General features: G+C 48.9%; 1 protein-coding gene across 3 annotated transcripts in view; it reads left to right on the plus strand.

Annotated features, from left to right (window-relative positions):
- The window catches only part of LOC135546327 (schwannomin-interacting protein 1-like), a 79,335-nt gene that overhangs the window by 52,556 nt on the left and 9,682 nt on the right, over positions 1-17,097 (plus strand). For all 3 annotated transcript variants that reach the window (XM_064974663.1, XM_064974666.1, XM_064974664.1), the window contains 3 exons: positions 8,689-8,807; positions 11,970-12,087; positions 12,672-12,869. In XM_064974663.1, the coding sequence (XP_064830735.1) occupies positions 8,689-8,807; positions 11,970-12,087; positions 12,672-12,869 (435 nt within the window). The remainder of the gene's footprint in view (positions 1-8,688; positions 8,808-11,969; positions 12,088-12,671; positions 12,870-17,097) is intronic.

Below are 17,097 nucleotides of genomic sequence, written 5' to 3' on the forward strand. Positions count from 1 at the left end.
CATACTCTTCCTCTCAGTCACACCATCAACTGTACTTTTGCAGCATTTGTTTCTTTTCTGTCCAACACTCACACACACATACACACGCGCACGCTCCCTCACACCCTCACGGGACCTGGCGTGTGCGGGTGAACAGGCGGTGCCTGTCTCAGACTGGGGTGTGAGGCCAATGGTAAGCCCCCCTCTCCTCCAATGAAAGGCCTCCATTGTCCAGAGTGAGGGAGCGCTGTGGCAGAAGAATGGAGGAAAGCAGGAAAGGAGAGGATGGTAGAGACGGAGGGGAGAGCAGGAAAGGAGAGGATGGTAGAGACGGAGGGGAGAGCAGGAAAGGAGAGGATGGTAGAGACGGAGGGGAGAGCAGGGGAGGAGAGGATGGTAGAGACGTAGGGGAGAGCAGGAAAGGAGAGGATGGTAGAGACGGAGGGGAGAGCAGGGGAGGAGAGGATGGTAGAGACGGGGGGAGAGGAGAGGATGGTAGAGACGGAGGGGAGAGCAGGAAAGGAGAGGATGGTAGAGACGGGGGGGAGCAGGGGAGGAGAGGATGGTAGAGACGGAGGGGAGAGCAGGGGAGGAGAGGATGGTAGAGACGGAGGGGAGAGCAGGGGAGGAGAGGGTGGTAAAGACGGAGGGGAGAGCAGGAAAGGAGAGGATGGTAGAGACGGGGGGAGCAGGGGAGGAGAGGATGGTAGAGACAGAGGGGAGAGCAGGGGAGGAGAGGAGAGGATGGTAAAGACGGAGGGGAGAGCAGGGGAGGAGAGGATGGTAGAGACGGAGGGGAGAGCAGGGGAGGAGAGGAGAGGATGGTAGAGACGGAGGGGAGAGCAGGGGAGGAGAGGATGGTAGAGACGGGGGGAGAGCAGGGGAGGAGAGGATGGTAGAGACGGAGGGGAGAGCAGGGGAGGAGAGGGTGGTAGAGACGGGGGGGAGAGGAGAGGATGGTAGAGACGGAGGGGAGAGCAGGAAAGGAGAGGATGGTAGAGACGGGGGGAGCAGGGGAGGAGAGGATGGTAGAGACGGAGGATGGAGAGACAGGGGAGGAGGGGAGGGAGGAGGATGGTAAAGACGGAGGGGAGAGCAGGGGAGGAGAGGATGGTAGAGACGGGGGGAGAGCAGGGGAGGAGAGGATGGTAGAGACGGAGGAGAGAGCAGGGGAGAAGAGGATGGTAGAGACGGAGGGGAGAGCAGGTGAGGAGAGGAGAGGATGGTAGAGACGGAGGGGAGAGCAGGAAAGGAGAGGATGGTAGAGACGGAGGGGAGAGCAGGAAAGGAGAGGATGGTAGAGACGGAGGGGAGAGCAGGAGAGGAGAGGATGGTAAAGACAGAGGGGAGAGCAGGAAAGGAGAGGATGGTAGAGACGGAGGGGAGAGCAGGGGAGGGAGAGGATGGTAGAGACGGAGGGGAGAGCAGGGGAGGAGAGGATGGTAGAGACGGAGGGGAGAGCAGGGGAGGAGAGGAGAGGATGGTAGAGACGGAGGGGAGAGCAGGGGAGGAGAGGATGGTAGAGACGGGGGGAGAGCAGGGGAGGAGAGGATGGTAGAGACGGAGGGGAGAGGGTGGTAGAGACGGGGGGAGAGCAGGGGAGGAGAGGAGAGGATGGTAGAGACGGAGGGGAGTGCAGGAAAGGAGATGATGGTAGAGACGGAGGGGAGAGCAGGAAAGGAGAGGATGGTAGAGACGGAGGGGAGAGGATGGTAGAGACGGGGGGAGAGCAGGGGAGGAGAGGATGGTAGAGACGGAGGGGAGAGCAGGGGAGGAGAGGGTGGTAAAGACGGAGGGGAGAGCAGGAAAGGAGAGGATGGTAGAGACGGAGGGGAGAGGAGAGGATGGTAGAGACGGAGGGGAGAGGAGAGGATGGTAGAGACGGAGGGGAGAGCAGGGGAGGAGAGGATGGTAGAGACGGAGGGGAGAGCAGGAAAGGAGAGGATGGTAGAGACGGGGGAGAGGAGAGGATGGTAGAGACGGAGGGGAGAGCAGGGGAGGAGAAGAACATATCTTATCAATGAGGGTTTTCACAAGAGAAAATTGCTTCTCAAATTTAAGGAAAAACACAATTTAGCACAGTGGTGTTCCTCAAAATCTAATTTAGGAGCTGCAGCACATTTCAAAGGACCAGGAAATGAAGTCATTTAACAGAACTTTGGGGACTGGGGGCATGTATGACTCTCTGATAGATACACACATATACACACACACGTACACACACACAATGTCAAGCACTTCGAAGGGAAGGCTTTGCACACAAGTCATTTTGGTAACAACACAGACCATTGCAGGGAATGTTTGTTTGACGGAGAAGGAGAGGAAAGCTCTGTGGCAAACCTTAAATGACTGACAGGAAAGGAGAGAGGTTCAAGTGAGAGAGATGGGTCCATTTGCTACCCCCACGGTCACAGACATCTATGTGGCGTACTCGCCACCTCTTTGAGGGGTTTATGATACTGAACATGATGATATCTGAACCCGTTCTCTCTCACGCCTCCGTCCATCAGCGATGACATAGTTAGCTAGTTAGTTATGGGGCTTAACGTGAAGGAAGGTAGTCCTGTTGGATGTGTAGAGGGGTTCTACTATGGTAGATGTGTTAGGGAGAGGATCGTGCTTGTGTTGTTCTGCCAAAAGGGGTCTGCTTGCTTCCCATCTGAAACAGTTCAGAACAGTTTGTGAATATATTTTGACAACATTTTGTAACGTTTTGGTCTTCAGCAAGGTTTTTTGGGGGGCTGTTTGTGCACACAACATGTTACCCCGAGGCAATCTGAAGTTCGGTAACCGAAGTCTACGCCCCTTCGTCGGTGATTGGTCAACAGTAGGGTTTCTTCAATTAAGTGCTTGTTGTCATTCAAAGATAGACGACTCATTTTCATGTTGTTTAAAAAAATATATATATATGATTGCAGGAATGTAGGCTATCCCTATGCCAACACAACACATACAGTACAAACACACACACTCACACCAAACCCCCCACATTACAACCTGACATTCCAATACAAATACCACCTACCACCTACCACCTAACATAAGTATCCCCACCACCCATGAGGCTAACACTACAATGGCTACTGTCACTAACACCTCTCTGTTGTAACACAAGAGCCCTTGTCTGTTATTATGGCAATTACAGCAACTCAGGAGCGCCTCCACTCAGCACTGACACCTGCTGGTCAGACATGGAACAGCAGCCACTCAGTGTTACAACACCACGACACTGTCTTGTACAGGGAGTTAGAAGGGGTTTGTGTGTGCATGTGTGTTTATTTTCCATCTGAGGAGTGGTAAAGTGATGCTGTTAAGTGTCCTCATCTTGCCTCCCCCAGTACCCCTCGTCACACTCAGTCACACACACAAACATACAAGCATGCTGTGCCAAGCCCCCTCTTGTGGGTGCCAACAGAAGCTGTCTTTCCTGGGCTGTCTGATGTGGAGAAGGATTATGGTAATGTTGCCGAGGGGAGGGAGGGAGGGAGGGAGGGAGGGAGGGAGGGAGGGAGGGAGGGAGGGAGGGAGGGAGGGAGGGAGGGAGGGAGGGAGGGAGGGAGGGAGGGAGGGTTGGGGAAGGCCTGTGAGATCAAGAAAGAGAAAGGGTGAGAAATGGAAGAGAGATGGAGAAAGAGAACCCATATTTATGGTTATTTATTTTCCCTTTTGTATTTTAACCATTTGTACATCGTTACAACACATAATACATAACATAATATGATATTTGTAATCTTTTGGAAGTTCTGTGAGTAATGTTTACTGTTAATTTTGATTGTTTATTTCACTTTTGTATATTATCTACTTCACTTGCTTTGGCAATGTTAGCATATGTTTCCCATGCCAATAAAGCCCCTTGAATTGAATTGAAATGGAGAGAGGTTGAGGACAGAGTAAAAGAGAGGGATAACACTCAAGGCTTCTGCCATCTTCTCCGTTGCTCTCATTCCCCTCACCTCCTTCCCCCTCTCCTCCAAAGCCTTCTCTAAAAGCTCTCCTCTCCACCTTTCTCTGAACCTCTCCCCTCTCTCCTGTTGTCTGAAAGGCCTGCTTTGTGTGTGTGTGTGTGTGTGTGTGTGTGTGTGTGTGTGTGTGTGTGTGTGTGTGTGTGTGTGTGTGTGTGTGTGTGTGTGTGTGTGTGTGTGTGTGTGTGTGTGTGTGTGTGTGTGTGTGTGTGTGCGTGTGTTTCTTGCTCCCTCAGGGCCTTTAGAGAGGGTCAATATTTCCCCCCAGACACTCCTCATCCTCGAGGAGTCCCAGCCCCGGCACCAACACATACACACTGCACTCTGTATCTGACTCTGGTACCCATTTGACTTCCCATCACCACCTGTAACAACAACAGTCCTGTAGTTGCCTAAACTCTCCCACTGTGTTGTCTGTCTGCTGATAGGCCAGGTTACTGTGGCTGAAAGCCCAGGCCACACAATTCTCTACACACTTTTTCTCAGGTGTGTGCTCAGCGGGGTGCAGGGAGCCATTCACAGGCGACTGGTGGCACCTTAATTGGGGAGGAGGGGTCATAGTAATGGCTGGAATGGAATATATCAGAGGGTAGTGCGAACGGCCCAGTACATCACTGGGGCCAAGCTTCCTGGCATCCAGGACCTCTATACCAAACGGTATCAGAGGAAGGCCCTGAATATTGTCAAAGACTCCAGCCACCCTAGTCATAGATTGTTTTCACTGCTACCACACGGCAAGCTGTACCGGAGCGCCAAGTCTAGGTCCAAGAGGCTTCTAAACAGTTTCTACCCCCAAGCCATAAGACTCCTGAACTTCTAGTCAAATGGCTACCCAGACTATTCACATTGCGCCGACTGAAGAAATGGCATAAGTTTTACGGGCTCCTAACTAATTGTGCTATTATGTGGGGGGTTTTCCGCATCATTTGTAACTTATTTTGTACATAATATTTCTGCCACCGTATCTTGCTGCAAAAAAGAGCTTCTGGATATCAGGACAGCGATCACTCACCTCGGATTAGACAAAGATGTTTTCTTCAACAAGCAGGACGCACAGGATGTACTTCAGACACCCGGCAAGGCCAACATCCCCGTCATTGGCAAGAGGAAGAGACGCAGGTACAGAGGGTACAGAAAGCTGCCTTTACCGTCAATATTACTCGCCAACGTGCAATCATTGGACAATAAATTAGACGAGGTACGATCACGAATATCCTACCAACGGGACATCAAAAACTGTAATATCCTATGTTTCACAGAATCGTGGCTGAACGACGACATGGATATTTAGCTAGCGGGATACACGCTGCACCAGCAAAATAGAACAGCACACTCCAGTAAGACGAGGGGGGACGATCTGTGCATATTTGTAAACAACAGCTGGTGCATGAAATCTAAGGAAGTCTCTAGATTTTGCTTGCCTGAAGTAGAGTATCTTATGATAAACTGCAGACCACAATATTTGCCAAGAGAGTTTTCAGCTATACTTTTCGTGGCTGTTTATTTACCAACACAGACAGATGCCGGCACTAACACCGCACTCAGTCAGCTGTATAAGGAAATAAGCAAACAGGAAACCGCTCACCCAGAGGCGGTGCTGCTAGTGGCCGGAGAGTTTAATGCAAGGAAACTTAAATCAGTTCTGCCTAATTCTTCCGATGACATTGAGGAGTACACCACATCAGTCACTGGCTTTATCAATGCATCGAGGACGTCGTCCCCACAGTGACTGTACGTACATACCCCAACCAGAAGCCATGGATTAAGGCAACATTCACACTGAGCTGAAGGGTAGAGCTGCCACTTTCAAGGTGCGGGACTCTAACCCGGAAGCTTATAAGAAATCCCGCTATGCCCTCTGACGAACCATCAAACAGACAAAGTGTAAATACAGGTCTAGGATCGAATTGTACTACACCGGCTCCGACGCTTGACGAATGTGGCAGGGCTTGCAAACTGTTACAGACGACAAAGGGAAGCACAGCCACGAGCTGCCCAGTGACACGAGCCTACCAGACGAGATAAATCACTACTATGCTCGCTTCGAGGCAAGCAACACTGAGGCATGCATGAGAGCATCAGCTGTTCCGGATGACTGTGTGATCACGCTCTCCGTAGCCGATGTGAGTAAGACCTTTAAACAGGTCAACATTCACAAGGCTGCGGGGCCAGATGGATTACCAGGACGTGTGCTCCGGGCATGTGCTGACCAACTGGCAGGTGTCTTCACTGACATCTTCAACATGTCTCTGGTTGAGTCTGTAATACCAACATGTTTCAAGCAGACCACCATAGTCCCTGTGCCCAAGAACACTAAGGCAACCTACCTAAATTACTACAGAAACAGCTACTCTCTGTTTATCATATATGCATGGTCACTTTAACCATACCTGCATGTACATACTACCTCAATCAGCCAGACTAACCGGTGCCTGTCTGTAGCCTCGCTACTGCTATCGCCTCGCTACTGTTATAGCCTTGCTACTGTATATAGCCTCGCTACCGTATATAGCCGTTTCTACTGCTATCGCCTCGCTACTGTATATAGCCTCGCTACTGTATATAGCCTCGCTACTGCTATTGCCTCACTACTGTATATAGCCTCGCTACTGTATATAGCCTCTCTACTGCTATCGCCTCGCTACTGTATATAGCCTCTCTACTGCTATCGACTCGATACTGTATATAGCCTCTCTACTGTATATAGCCTCTCTACTGCTATCGCCTCAATACTGTATATAGCCTCTCTACTGTATATAGCCTCTCTACTGCTATCGCCTCGATACTGTATATAGCCTCTCTACTGTATATAGCCTCTCTACTGCTATCGCCTCAATACTGTATATAGCCAATCTACTGTATATAGCCTCTCTACTGTATATAGCCTCAATACTGTATATAGCCTCTCTCCTGTATATAGCCTCTACTGTATATAGCCTCGATACTGTATATAGCCTCTCTACTGTATATAGCCTCTACTGTATATAGCCTCTACTGTATATAGCCCCTCTACTGTATATACACTCGATACTGTATATAGCCTCTCTACTGTATATAGCCGCTCTACTGTATATAGCCTCTCTACTGTATATAGCATCTCTACTGTATATAGCCTCTCTACTGTATATCGCCTCTCTACTGTATATAGCCTCTCTACTGTATATAGCCTCTACTGTATATAGCCGCTCTACTGTATATAGCCTCTCTACTGTATATAGCCTCTCTACTGTATATCGCCTCTCTACTGTATATAGCCGCTCTACTGTATATAGCCTCGCTACTGTATATAGCCTCTCTACTGCTATCGCCTCGCTACTGTATATAGCCTCTCTACTGCTATCGACTCGATACTGTATATAGCCTCTCTACTGTATATAGCCTCTCTACTGCTATCGCCTCAATACTGTATATAGCCTCTCTACTGTATATAGCCTCTCTACTGCTATCGCCTCGATACTGTATATAGCCTCTCTACTGTATATAGCCTCTACTGTATATAGCCGCTCTACTGTATATAGCCTCTCTACTGTATATAGCCTCTCTACTGTATATAGCCTCTCTACTGTATATCGCCTCTCTACTGTATATAGCCGCTCTACTGTATATAGCCTCTACTGTATATAACCTCTCTACTGTATATAGCCACTCTACTGTATATAACCTCTCTACTGTATATAGCCTCTCTACTGTATATAGCCTCTACTGTATATAGCCGCTCTACTGTATATAGCCTCTCTACTGTATATAGCCTCTCTACTGTATATCGCCTCGCTACTGTTATTTTCCACTGTCTTTTTACTGTTGTTTTTATTTCTTTACTTATCTATTGTTCACCTAATGCCTTTTTTTTACTTAGAAATTGCACTGTTGGTTAGAGCCTGTAAGTAAGCATTTCACTGTAAGTGAAATTGGAGGAATCACCTGTTGTATTCGGAGCACGTGACAAATAACGTTAGATTTGATTTGTTGTCATCTATGCATAGTCACTTTAACTAACTCTACCTACATGTACATAGTATCTCAACTAACCAGGGCCCCCACACATTGACTCTGTACTGGCTCCCCCCTGTATATATTGTTATGTTTTACTGCTGCTCTTTAATTACTTGTTCTTTTATCGCTTATTCTTATCTGTATTTTTTGAAACTGCACTCTCGGTTCAGGGCTCGTAAGTAAGCATTTCACTGTAAGGTCTACTACACCTGTTGTATTCGGGCACATGTGACTAATACAATTTGATTTGATTTGAACACATGGTTTCCATGTGTTTGACACAAATCTATTCACTTCATTCCAGCCTTATGAGCCGTCCTCCCCTCACCAGCCTCCTGTGGTCCCATTAGCACATATGAGTGTTCCTCCGGGTGTGAGTGTGTTAAGTGCTGCCAAGGCTGTCTGGGTCAAAGGTGGGAATTCCTACTGGAAAACAGGCCCAGGAGGCAGACATGCTTATAGTGCTATTAGACAGGGATGCTCTGTGGTTTCGGGAGGTGTGTGTTTGACTGCATGAGAGTCTGCGTGTGTAAGATGGAGAGCGAGAGAGTGACCGGTGAAATTGTGTTGGACTCTCTTTCTCGCATACATCTGCACCACCTAGTGGTGAATATTATAACAATATTGGTGTCTGGAGCTGAACATGTTTTACAGCCTGTCAGTTTCCCTCCTCACAATCTGGTTACTGCTAAACTCATGGGGAAGTCTTCCGTCCTATTATTAGCCTCCTTAACCCTCTGTCTCTCCCCTCCAGGCCCAAAAGAATGAGAGGGAGTCCATCCGGCAGAAGCTGGCCCTGGGTAGTTTTTTTGACGATGGGCCGGGTATCTATACCAGCTGCAGCAAGAGTGGCAAGCCCAGTCTGTCCTCACGGTAAGAGACATCATGTGACCTCTATAATAAGCTGTACGTCAATCCCACAACGTCAAAAATACACACAGACACAAGCATGTACACAAACACAGAAGCACACACACACACACACTACTACCCTATGTACATAGACATGGAATCACTGGTCACTTTAATAATGGAACACTAGTCACGTTAATAATGGAACACTAGTCACTTTAATAATGTTTACACAGATTTACTCTTTTCCTATGTACAGTATATACTGTATTTCAGTCAATGTCACCCTGACATTGCTCGTCCTAATATTTATATTTTTATTTAATTCCATTGTTTTACAATTAGATGTGTGTGTATTGTTTGTGAATTGTTAGATGCTACAGCACTGTTGGAGGTAGGAACACAAACATTTCGCTACATTCTCAATTCCATCTGCTAAACATATGCATGTGACCAATAAAATTTGATTTGATTTGACGCACAATTACCATATAACCGTGTAACCGACAGTTAATGATGAAGGCTGTCATGAAATGACAGAACCATTCTAACCATTTAAAAACTACCAGCTGCCTGAAGACGGGACGGCCGGGCATTGGTGCGGTTTCCGCCGTAACATGGACTCTTAACAACGTTGGGTTTCTTTCTGAAACAAGTCAATTCATCTTCGGTAGACTAGGCAATGCCCCCCACAATGCACCAACAGCACACGTAGAAATAGAATGAATAGAACGGGCTTGGAACCTCTCACCTTGACTGGTAAAGTCAGGGGTACACTGGCAATGGCTGCCTGGTATTGTGATGCAATACTTTCCATGGTAATGTAGAATGTTCATTCAAATGATGAACTTATGTGGCTCATACAATTCAATGTTTTTTTTTGTAATGTCAGTTGAGTTGAATCGACAAATCACAGCATATTTTAGCACATATTTGATTTATTTCGTGTTTTGCTCCTATGGTTACACTCTTGCCGTCATCCAAAATTCCATGACAGTCACAGCCATGACAGTCACAGCCCTACCCACACGCACACATACAGACACAGATCAGTTTCACCCTCAGTCCCTGTTCTTGAGAAGCAATGGCATCGCTCTCTTTATGTGGGTGGGCCCTGTCAATAGAGTGAAATTGCAGGTTACTGGACATTACTCTGACAGAGTCAGATTTGACCTTTTCTTAATGCCTGTAACTATGTCAGTGTCCTGGAACTCTGTAGGGCCGTCTCCCCAACACAGACAGACTCCTGCTCTCTCCCTCTGAAACCACTGTTCACTGTTGAGAGTAAGGGACATTTCCTCTCTCTTTCTCTGCATCCCGGCACTGTGGATTTCACTTCCCAAAATGCACTCCTACACACACCATCAACCTTACTGTTAGCAGCCTTCCATGATACACACACATGCAGTCATACACACAGAGACACTCGCACAGTTCATTCATCTGAAACTATGACATAACCATATCAGAATTCTCACTAAAGCAACTCTTATGGGTGCACTCACGGATGGATAAGTTAGGTACGTCCATGAACTGCTTAACTCATTCCAAGGATCATTTTGATGCTCCCTTCCTCTGAAACTACCAATCGATTACTCCGGTCTGGTTAAATCTGGACTGATTGGATCCAGGCTGTTTAATCGATCAGGTTTTCTCTACATGTGTTTGTAATTACTGCTTGAAAGAAGCCGATTATTGATCCAGAGTGGTTTGATCCAGATCTTACAGGACTCAGGTCTTCTGAGGTCTAGAGAGCCGTCAGAGTCTAGCTGATTGGATCGAACCCAAGTTAGAGCAAGAGAGGGAGGAACGAAGTAGACACAGACATACTTATTAATGCTATGCAAGGCTAGCCACTATTACAGTTCTATCACAGACACACTGAGACATCAGTGGAGAGTTAGAGGAGGGTTTGGCCTGGGTGGAAAACTAGATGGGACTGTTATTGAGTTTCTTTCTCACTCGCGGTGCCTAGATGCATGTTATCTGGGTCAATAAAACCCTACAAGCAATTATTGCTGAGCGAACTTTCCTTAACCCATAGAACTTTCCCCCCTCCGTTAGCCCATAGTAATGACACATCCTCTCCCTCCTCTTCCTCCCCCTCTCCCTCTCTCTCCCTCCTCTTCCTCTCCCTCTCTCTCCCTCCTCTTTCTCCCCCTCTCTCTTCCTCCCCCTCTTCCTCCTCTTTCCTCCCCCTCTTCCTCTCCCTCTCTCTCCCTCCTCTTTCCTCCTCTCTCTCCCTCCTCTTCCTCCCCTTCTCTCTCCCTCCTCTTTCTCCCCCTCTCTCTTCCTCTCTCTCCCACTCTCTTCCTCCTCTTCCTCTCCCTCTCTCTCCCTCCTCTTTCTCCCCCTCTCTCTTCCTCCCCCTCTTCCTCCCTCCTCTTTCCTCCTCTCTCTCCCTCCTCTTTCCTCCTCTCTCTCCCTCCTCTTTCCTCCTCTCTCTCCCTCCTCTTTCCTGCTCTTCCTCCCTCCTCTTTCCTCCTCTCTCTCCCTCCTCTTTCCTCCTCTCTCTCCCTCCTCTTTCCTCCTCTCTCTCCCTCCTCTTTCCTCCCTCTCTCCCTCCTCTTTCCTCCTCTCTCTCCCTCCTCTTCCTCCCCTTTCTCTCTCCTTCCTCTTTCTCCCCCTCTCTCTTCCCTCTCTCCCACTCTCTTCCTCCTCTTCCTCTCCCTCTCTCTCCCTCCTCTTTCTCCCCCTCTCTCTTCCTCCCCCTCTTCCTCTCCCTCCTCTTTCCTCCCTCTCTCTCCCTCCTCTTCCTCCCTCTCTCCCTCCTCTTTCCTCCTCTCTCTCCCTCCTCTTTCCTCCTCTCTCTCCCTCCTCTTTCCTCCTCTCTCTCCCTCCTCTTTCCTCCTCTTCCTCCCTCCTCTTTCCTCCTCTCTCTCCCTCCTCTTTCCTCCTCTCTCTCCCTCCTCTTTCCTCCTCTCTCTCCCTCCTCTTTCCTCCTCTCTCTCCCTCCTCTTTCCTCCTCTCTCTCCCTCCTCTTCCTCCCCTTCTCTCTCCTTCCTCTTTCTCCCCCTCTCTCTTCCTCTCTCTCCCACTCTCTTCCTCCTCTTCCTCTCCCTCTCTCTCCCTCCTCTTTCTCCCCCTCTCTCTTCCTCCCCCTCCTCTCTCTCCCTCCTCTTTCCTCCTCTCTCTCCCTCCTCTTTCCTCCTCTCTCTCCCTCCTCTTTCCTCCGCTCTCCAGGCTGCAGAGTGGGATGAACCTGCAGATCTGTTTTGTCAACGACAGCGGCAGCGACAAGGACAGCGATGCAGACGACAGCAAGACAGAGACCAGTCTGGACACACCGCTGTCCCCCATGGTACAGACCGACCACACACACACACACACACACACATACATTAAGATGAAATATTCATTCTTAGAGAGAGAGAGATATCTACTGTGTGACTCATATAGGTAACCCTCAGTGAGACTGTCTGAGAGAAAGAGAGAAAGGGACAGATTCGGTATGAATCAGAGCAATAGCCCTGGGTTAGCGTGTGGGGGAGAGTGAATGGCCATGCTCACGTTTTCTGTCCCATTAACCAATACACCGGCAGCAAATGAAGGTTGAATAAGAACACGCTCTCTGATAGACATGGATGAGTGGCCACTCGGCCTGCCTGACAGACACGGACACCGTTACTAGAGGGAGGGAGGGAGGGAGGGAGGGAGGGAGGGAGGGGGAGGGAGGGAGGGGGAGGGAGGGAGGGAGGGAGGGAGGGAGGGAGGGAGGGAGGGAGGTATTTATAACCATCTGTTATAGCTCTGAGCTGTTTCCCTGTCTGACCTCTGTGTTCAATTAATGACCTATCAATGACTACACTAGAAGAACGAAGAGCCAATGGGAATAAACCACTAACTTTTCCTTATTTCCACTCTCCCCACGTCCCTGTCCCCCAGTCGAAGCAGAGTTCGTCCTACTCTGACCGGGACACTACGGAGGAAGACAGTGAGTCTCTGGAGGACATGGACTTTCTGAGCAGACAGAAGAAGTTGCAGGCCGAGGCTAAGCTAGCCCTGGCGATGGCCAAACCCATGGCCAAGATGCAGGTGGAGGTGGAAAAACAGAACCGCAAGAAGTCCCCTGTGGCAGACCTGGTCAGTACTGTCGCTATAGGCAACGGGCCTGTAACCTCAGCCTCTAGTCAGCGTTTCTAACCCCAGGTCTTTTCAGAGCAAACCAACCACACTGGTCTTCTTTAACATTGTGATGATGTCACAGAGTAGACCCTCCCACCCCAGCAGCCATAGTCATGATTAATTTAACATTCTCATCTGCATCAGTGCCCCCCAAGCACACACACACACACACACACACACAGAGACACAGTGGCTTGTGAAAGTATTCACTCCCCTTGGCATTTTTCGTATTCTGTTGCCTTACAACCTGGAATTCAAATTGAATTTCGGTGGGTTTGTATCACTTGATTTGCACAACATGCCGACCACTTTGAAGATGGAAAATATTTTTTATTGTGACACAAACAAGAAATAAGACAAGAAAATGAAAACTTGAGCGTGCATAACTATTCACCCCCCCCAAAGTCAATACTTTGTAGAGACACCTTTTGCAGCAATTACAGCTGCAAGTCTCTTTGGGTATGTCTCTATAAGCTTGGCACATCTAGCCACTGGGATTGTTGTCCATTCTTCATGGCAATTTTAGTCTCATCTGACCAGACCATCTTCCATATGTTTGGGGAGTCTCCCACATGCCTTTTGGCAAACACCAAACGTGTTTGCTTATTTTTTTCTATAAGCAATGGCTTTTTTCTGGCCACTATTCCGTAAAGCCCAGCTCTGTGGAGTGTACGGCTTAAAGTGGTCCTATGGACAGATACTCCAGTCTCCACTGTGGAGCTTTGCAGCTCCTTCAGGGTTATCTTTGGTCTCTTTGTTGCCTCTCTGACTAATGCCCTCCTTGCCTGGTCTGTGAGTTGTGGTGGGCGGCCCTCTCTTGGCAGGTTTGTTGTGGTGCCATATTCTTTCCATTTTTTAATAATGGATTTAATGGTGTTCCGTAGGATGTTCAAAGTTTCTGATATTTGTTTATAACCCAACCCTGATCTGTACTTCTCCACGACGTTATCCCTGACCTGTTTGGAGAGCTCCTTGGTCTTCGTGGTGTCACTTGCTTGGTGGTGCACCTTGTTTAGTGGTGTTGCAGACTCTGGGGCCTTTCAGAACAGGTGTATATATACTGAGATCAAGTGACAGATCCTGTGACACTTAGATTGCACACAAGTGGACTTTATTTAACCAATTATGTGACATCTGAAGGTAATTGGTTGCACCCGATCTTATTTAAGGGCTACATAGCAAAGGGGGTGAATACATATGCATGCACCACTTTGCAATTTTTACTTTTTTTGAAACAAGTTATTTTTTTAATTTCACCAATTTTGTCTATTTTGTGTATGTCCATTACATGAAATCCAAATAAAAATATATTTAAATTACAGGTTTTAATGCAACAAAATAGGAAAAACACCAAGGGGGATGAATACTTTTGCAAGGCACCTGACACACACACACACACACACACCAATATCTCCACCTGGGCAGAAGATGTTACTTATTCAGTAAAGAGGGGGTGGTTGGGTTCGAGCAATCTATTATTCATATCCCAGAATGCACTGGGTGACGTGTTTGGGGATGCAGTCATGCCCAGCAGTCAGAAGAGATGAGTTTCACATCTGAGGCCCTGTCGCTAAACTAACAGACTGGTGTACTGAACACAGGGGCAGATCTGAGGCCCTGTCGCTAAGCTAACACACTGCTGTACTGAACACAGAGGCAGATCTGAGGCCCTGTCGCTAAGCTAACACACTGCTGTACTGAACACAGGGGCAGATCTGAGGCCCTGTCGTTAAACTAACACACTGCTGTACTGAACACAGGGGCAGATCTGAGGCCCTGCCGCTAAACTAACACACTGCTGTACTGAACACAGGGGCAGATCTGAGGCCCTGTCGTTAAACTAACACCCCTGCTGTACTGAACATGGGGGTAGATCTGAAGCCCTGTTGCTAAGCTAACACACTGCTGTACTGAACACAGGGGCAGATCTGAGGCCCTGCCGCTAAACTAACACACTGCTGTACTGAACACAGGGGCAGATCTGAGGCCCTGTCGCTAAACTAACACACTGCTGTACTGAACACAGGGGCAGATCTGAGGCTCTGACGTTAAGCTAACACACTGCTGTACTGAACACGGGCAGATCTGAGGCCCTGTCGCTAAGCTAACACACTGCTGTACTGAACACAGGGGCAGATCTGAGGCCCTGTCGCTAAACTAACACACTGCTATACTGAACACAGGGGCAGATCTGAGGCCCTGTCGCTAAGCTAACACACTGCTGTACTGAACACAGGGGCAGATCTGAGGCCCTGCCGCTAAACTAACACACTGCTGTACTGAACACAGGGGCAGATCTGAGGCCCTGTCGTTAAACTAACACACTGCTGTACTGAACACAGGGGCAGATCTGAGGCTCTGACGTTAAGCTAACACACTGCTGTACTGAACACGGGCAGATCTGAGGCCCTGTCGCTAAGCTAACACACTGCTGTACTGAACACAGGGGCAGATCTGAGGCCCTGCCGCTAAACTAACACACTGCTGTACTGAACACAGGGGCAGATCTGAGGCCCTGTCGCTAAACTAACACACTGCTGTACTGAACACAGGGGCAGATCTGAGGCTCTGACGTTAAGCTAACACACTGCTGTACTGAACACGGGCAGATCTGAGGCCCTGTCGCTAAGCTAACACACTGCTGTACTGAACACAGGGGCAGATCTGAGGCCCTGTCGCTAAACTAACACACTGCTATACTGAACACAGGGGCAGATCTGAGGCCCTGTCGCTAAGCTAACACACTGCTGTACTGAACACAGGGGCAGATCTGAGGCCCTGCCGCTAAACTAACACACTGCTGTACTGAACACAGGGGCAGATCTGAGGCCCTGTCGTTAAACTAACACCCCTGCTGTACTGAACATGGGGGTAGATCTGAAGCCCTGTTGCTAAGCTAACACACTGCTGTACTGAACACAGGGGCAGATCTGAGGCCCTGCCGCTAAACTAACACACTGCTGTACTGAACACAGGGGCAGATCTGAGGCCCTGTCGCTAAACTAACACACTGCTGTACTGAACACAGGGGCAGATCTGAGGCTCTGACGTTAAGCTAACACACTGCTGTACTGAACACGGGCAGATCTGAGGCCCTGTCGCTAAGCTAACACACTGCTGTACTGAACACAGGGGCAGATCTGAGGCCCTGTCGCTAAACTAACACACTGCTATACTGAACACAGGGGCAGATCTGAGGCCCTGTCGCTAAACTAACAGTCTGCTGTACTGAACACAGGGGCAGATCTGAGGCCCTGTCGCTAAACTAACACACTGCTGTACTGAACACAGGGGCAGATCTGAGGCCCTGTCGCTAAGCTAACACACTGCTGTACTGAACACAGGGGCAGATCTGAGGCCCTGTCGCTAAACTAACACACTGCTGTACTGAACACAGGGGCAGATCTGAGGCCCTGTCGCTAAACTAACACACTGCTGTACTGAACACAGGGGCAGATCTGAGGCCCTGTCGCTAAACTAACACACTGCTGTACTGAACACAGGGGCAGATCTGAGGCTCTGACGTTAAGCTAACACTCTGCTGTACTGAACACGGGCAGATCTGAGGCCCTGTCGCTAAGCTAACACACTGCTGTACTGAACACAGGGGCAGATCTGAGGCCCTGTCGCTAAACTAACACACTGCTATACTGAACACAGGGGCAGATCTGAGGCCCTGTCGCTAAACTAACAGTCTGCTGTACTGAACACAGGGGCAGATCTGAGGCCCTGTCGCTAAACTAACACACTGCTGTACTGAACACAGGGGCAGATCTGAGGCCCTGTCGCTAAACTAACACACTGCTGTACTGAACACAGGGGCAGATCTGAGGCCCTGTCGCTAAACTAACACACTGCTGTACTGAACACAGGGGCAGATCTGAGGCCCTGTCGCTAAACTAACACACTGCTGTACTGAACACAGGGGCAGATCTGAGGCCCTGCCGCTAAGCTAACACACTGCTGTACTGAACACAGGGGCAGATCTGAGGCCCTGTCGCTAAGCTAACACACTGCTGTACTGAACACAGGGGCAGATCTGAGGCCCTGTCGTTAAACTAACACCCCTGCTGTACTGAACATGGGGGTAGATCTGAAGCCCTGTTGCTAAGCTAACACACTGCTGTACTGAACACAGGGGCAGATCTGAGGCCCTGCCGCTAAGCTAACACACTGCTGTACTGAA

This window comes from Oncorhynchus masou, chromosome 9 (genome assembly GCF_036934945.1).
Source record: "Oncorhynchus masou masou isolate Uvic2021 chromosome 9, UVic_Omas_1.1, whole genome shotgun sequence".
Classification (NCBI taxonomy): domain Eukaryota; kingdom Metazoa; phylum Chordata; class Actinopteri; order Salmoniformes; family Salmonidae; genus Oncorhynchus; species Oncorhynchus masou.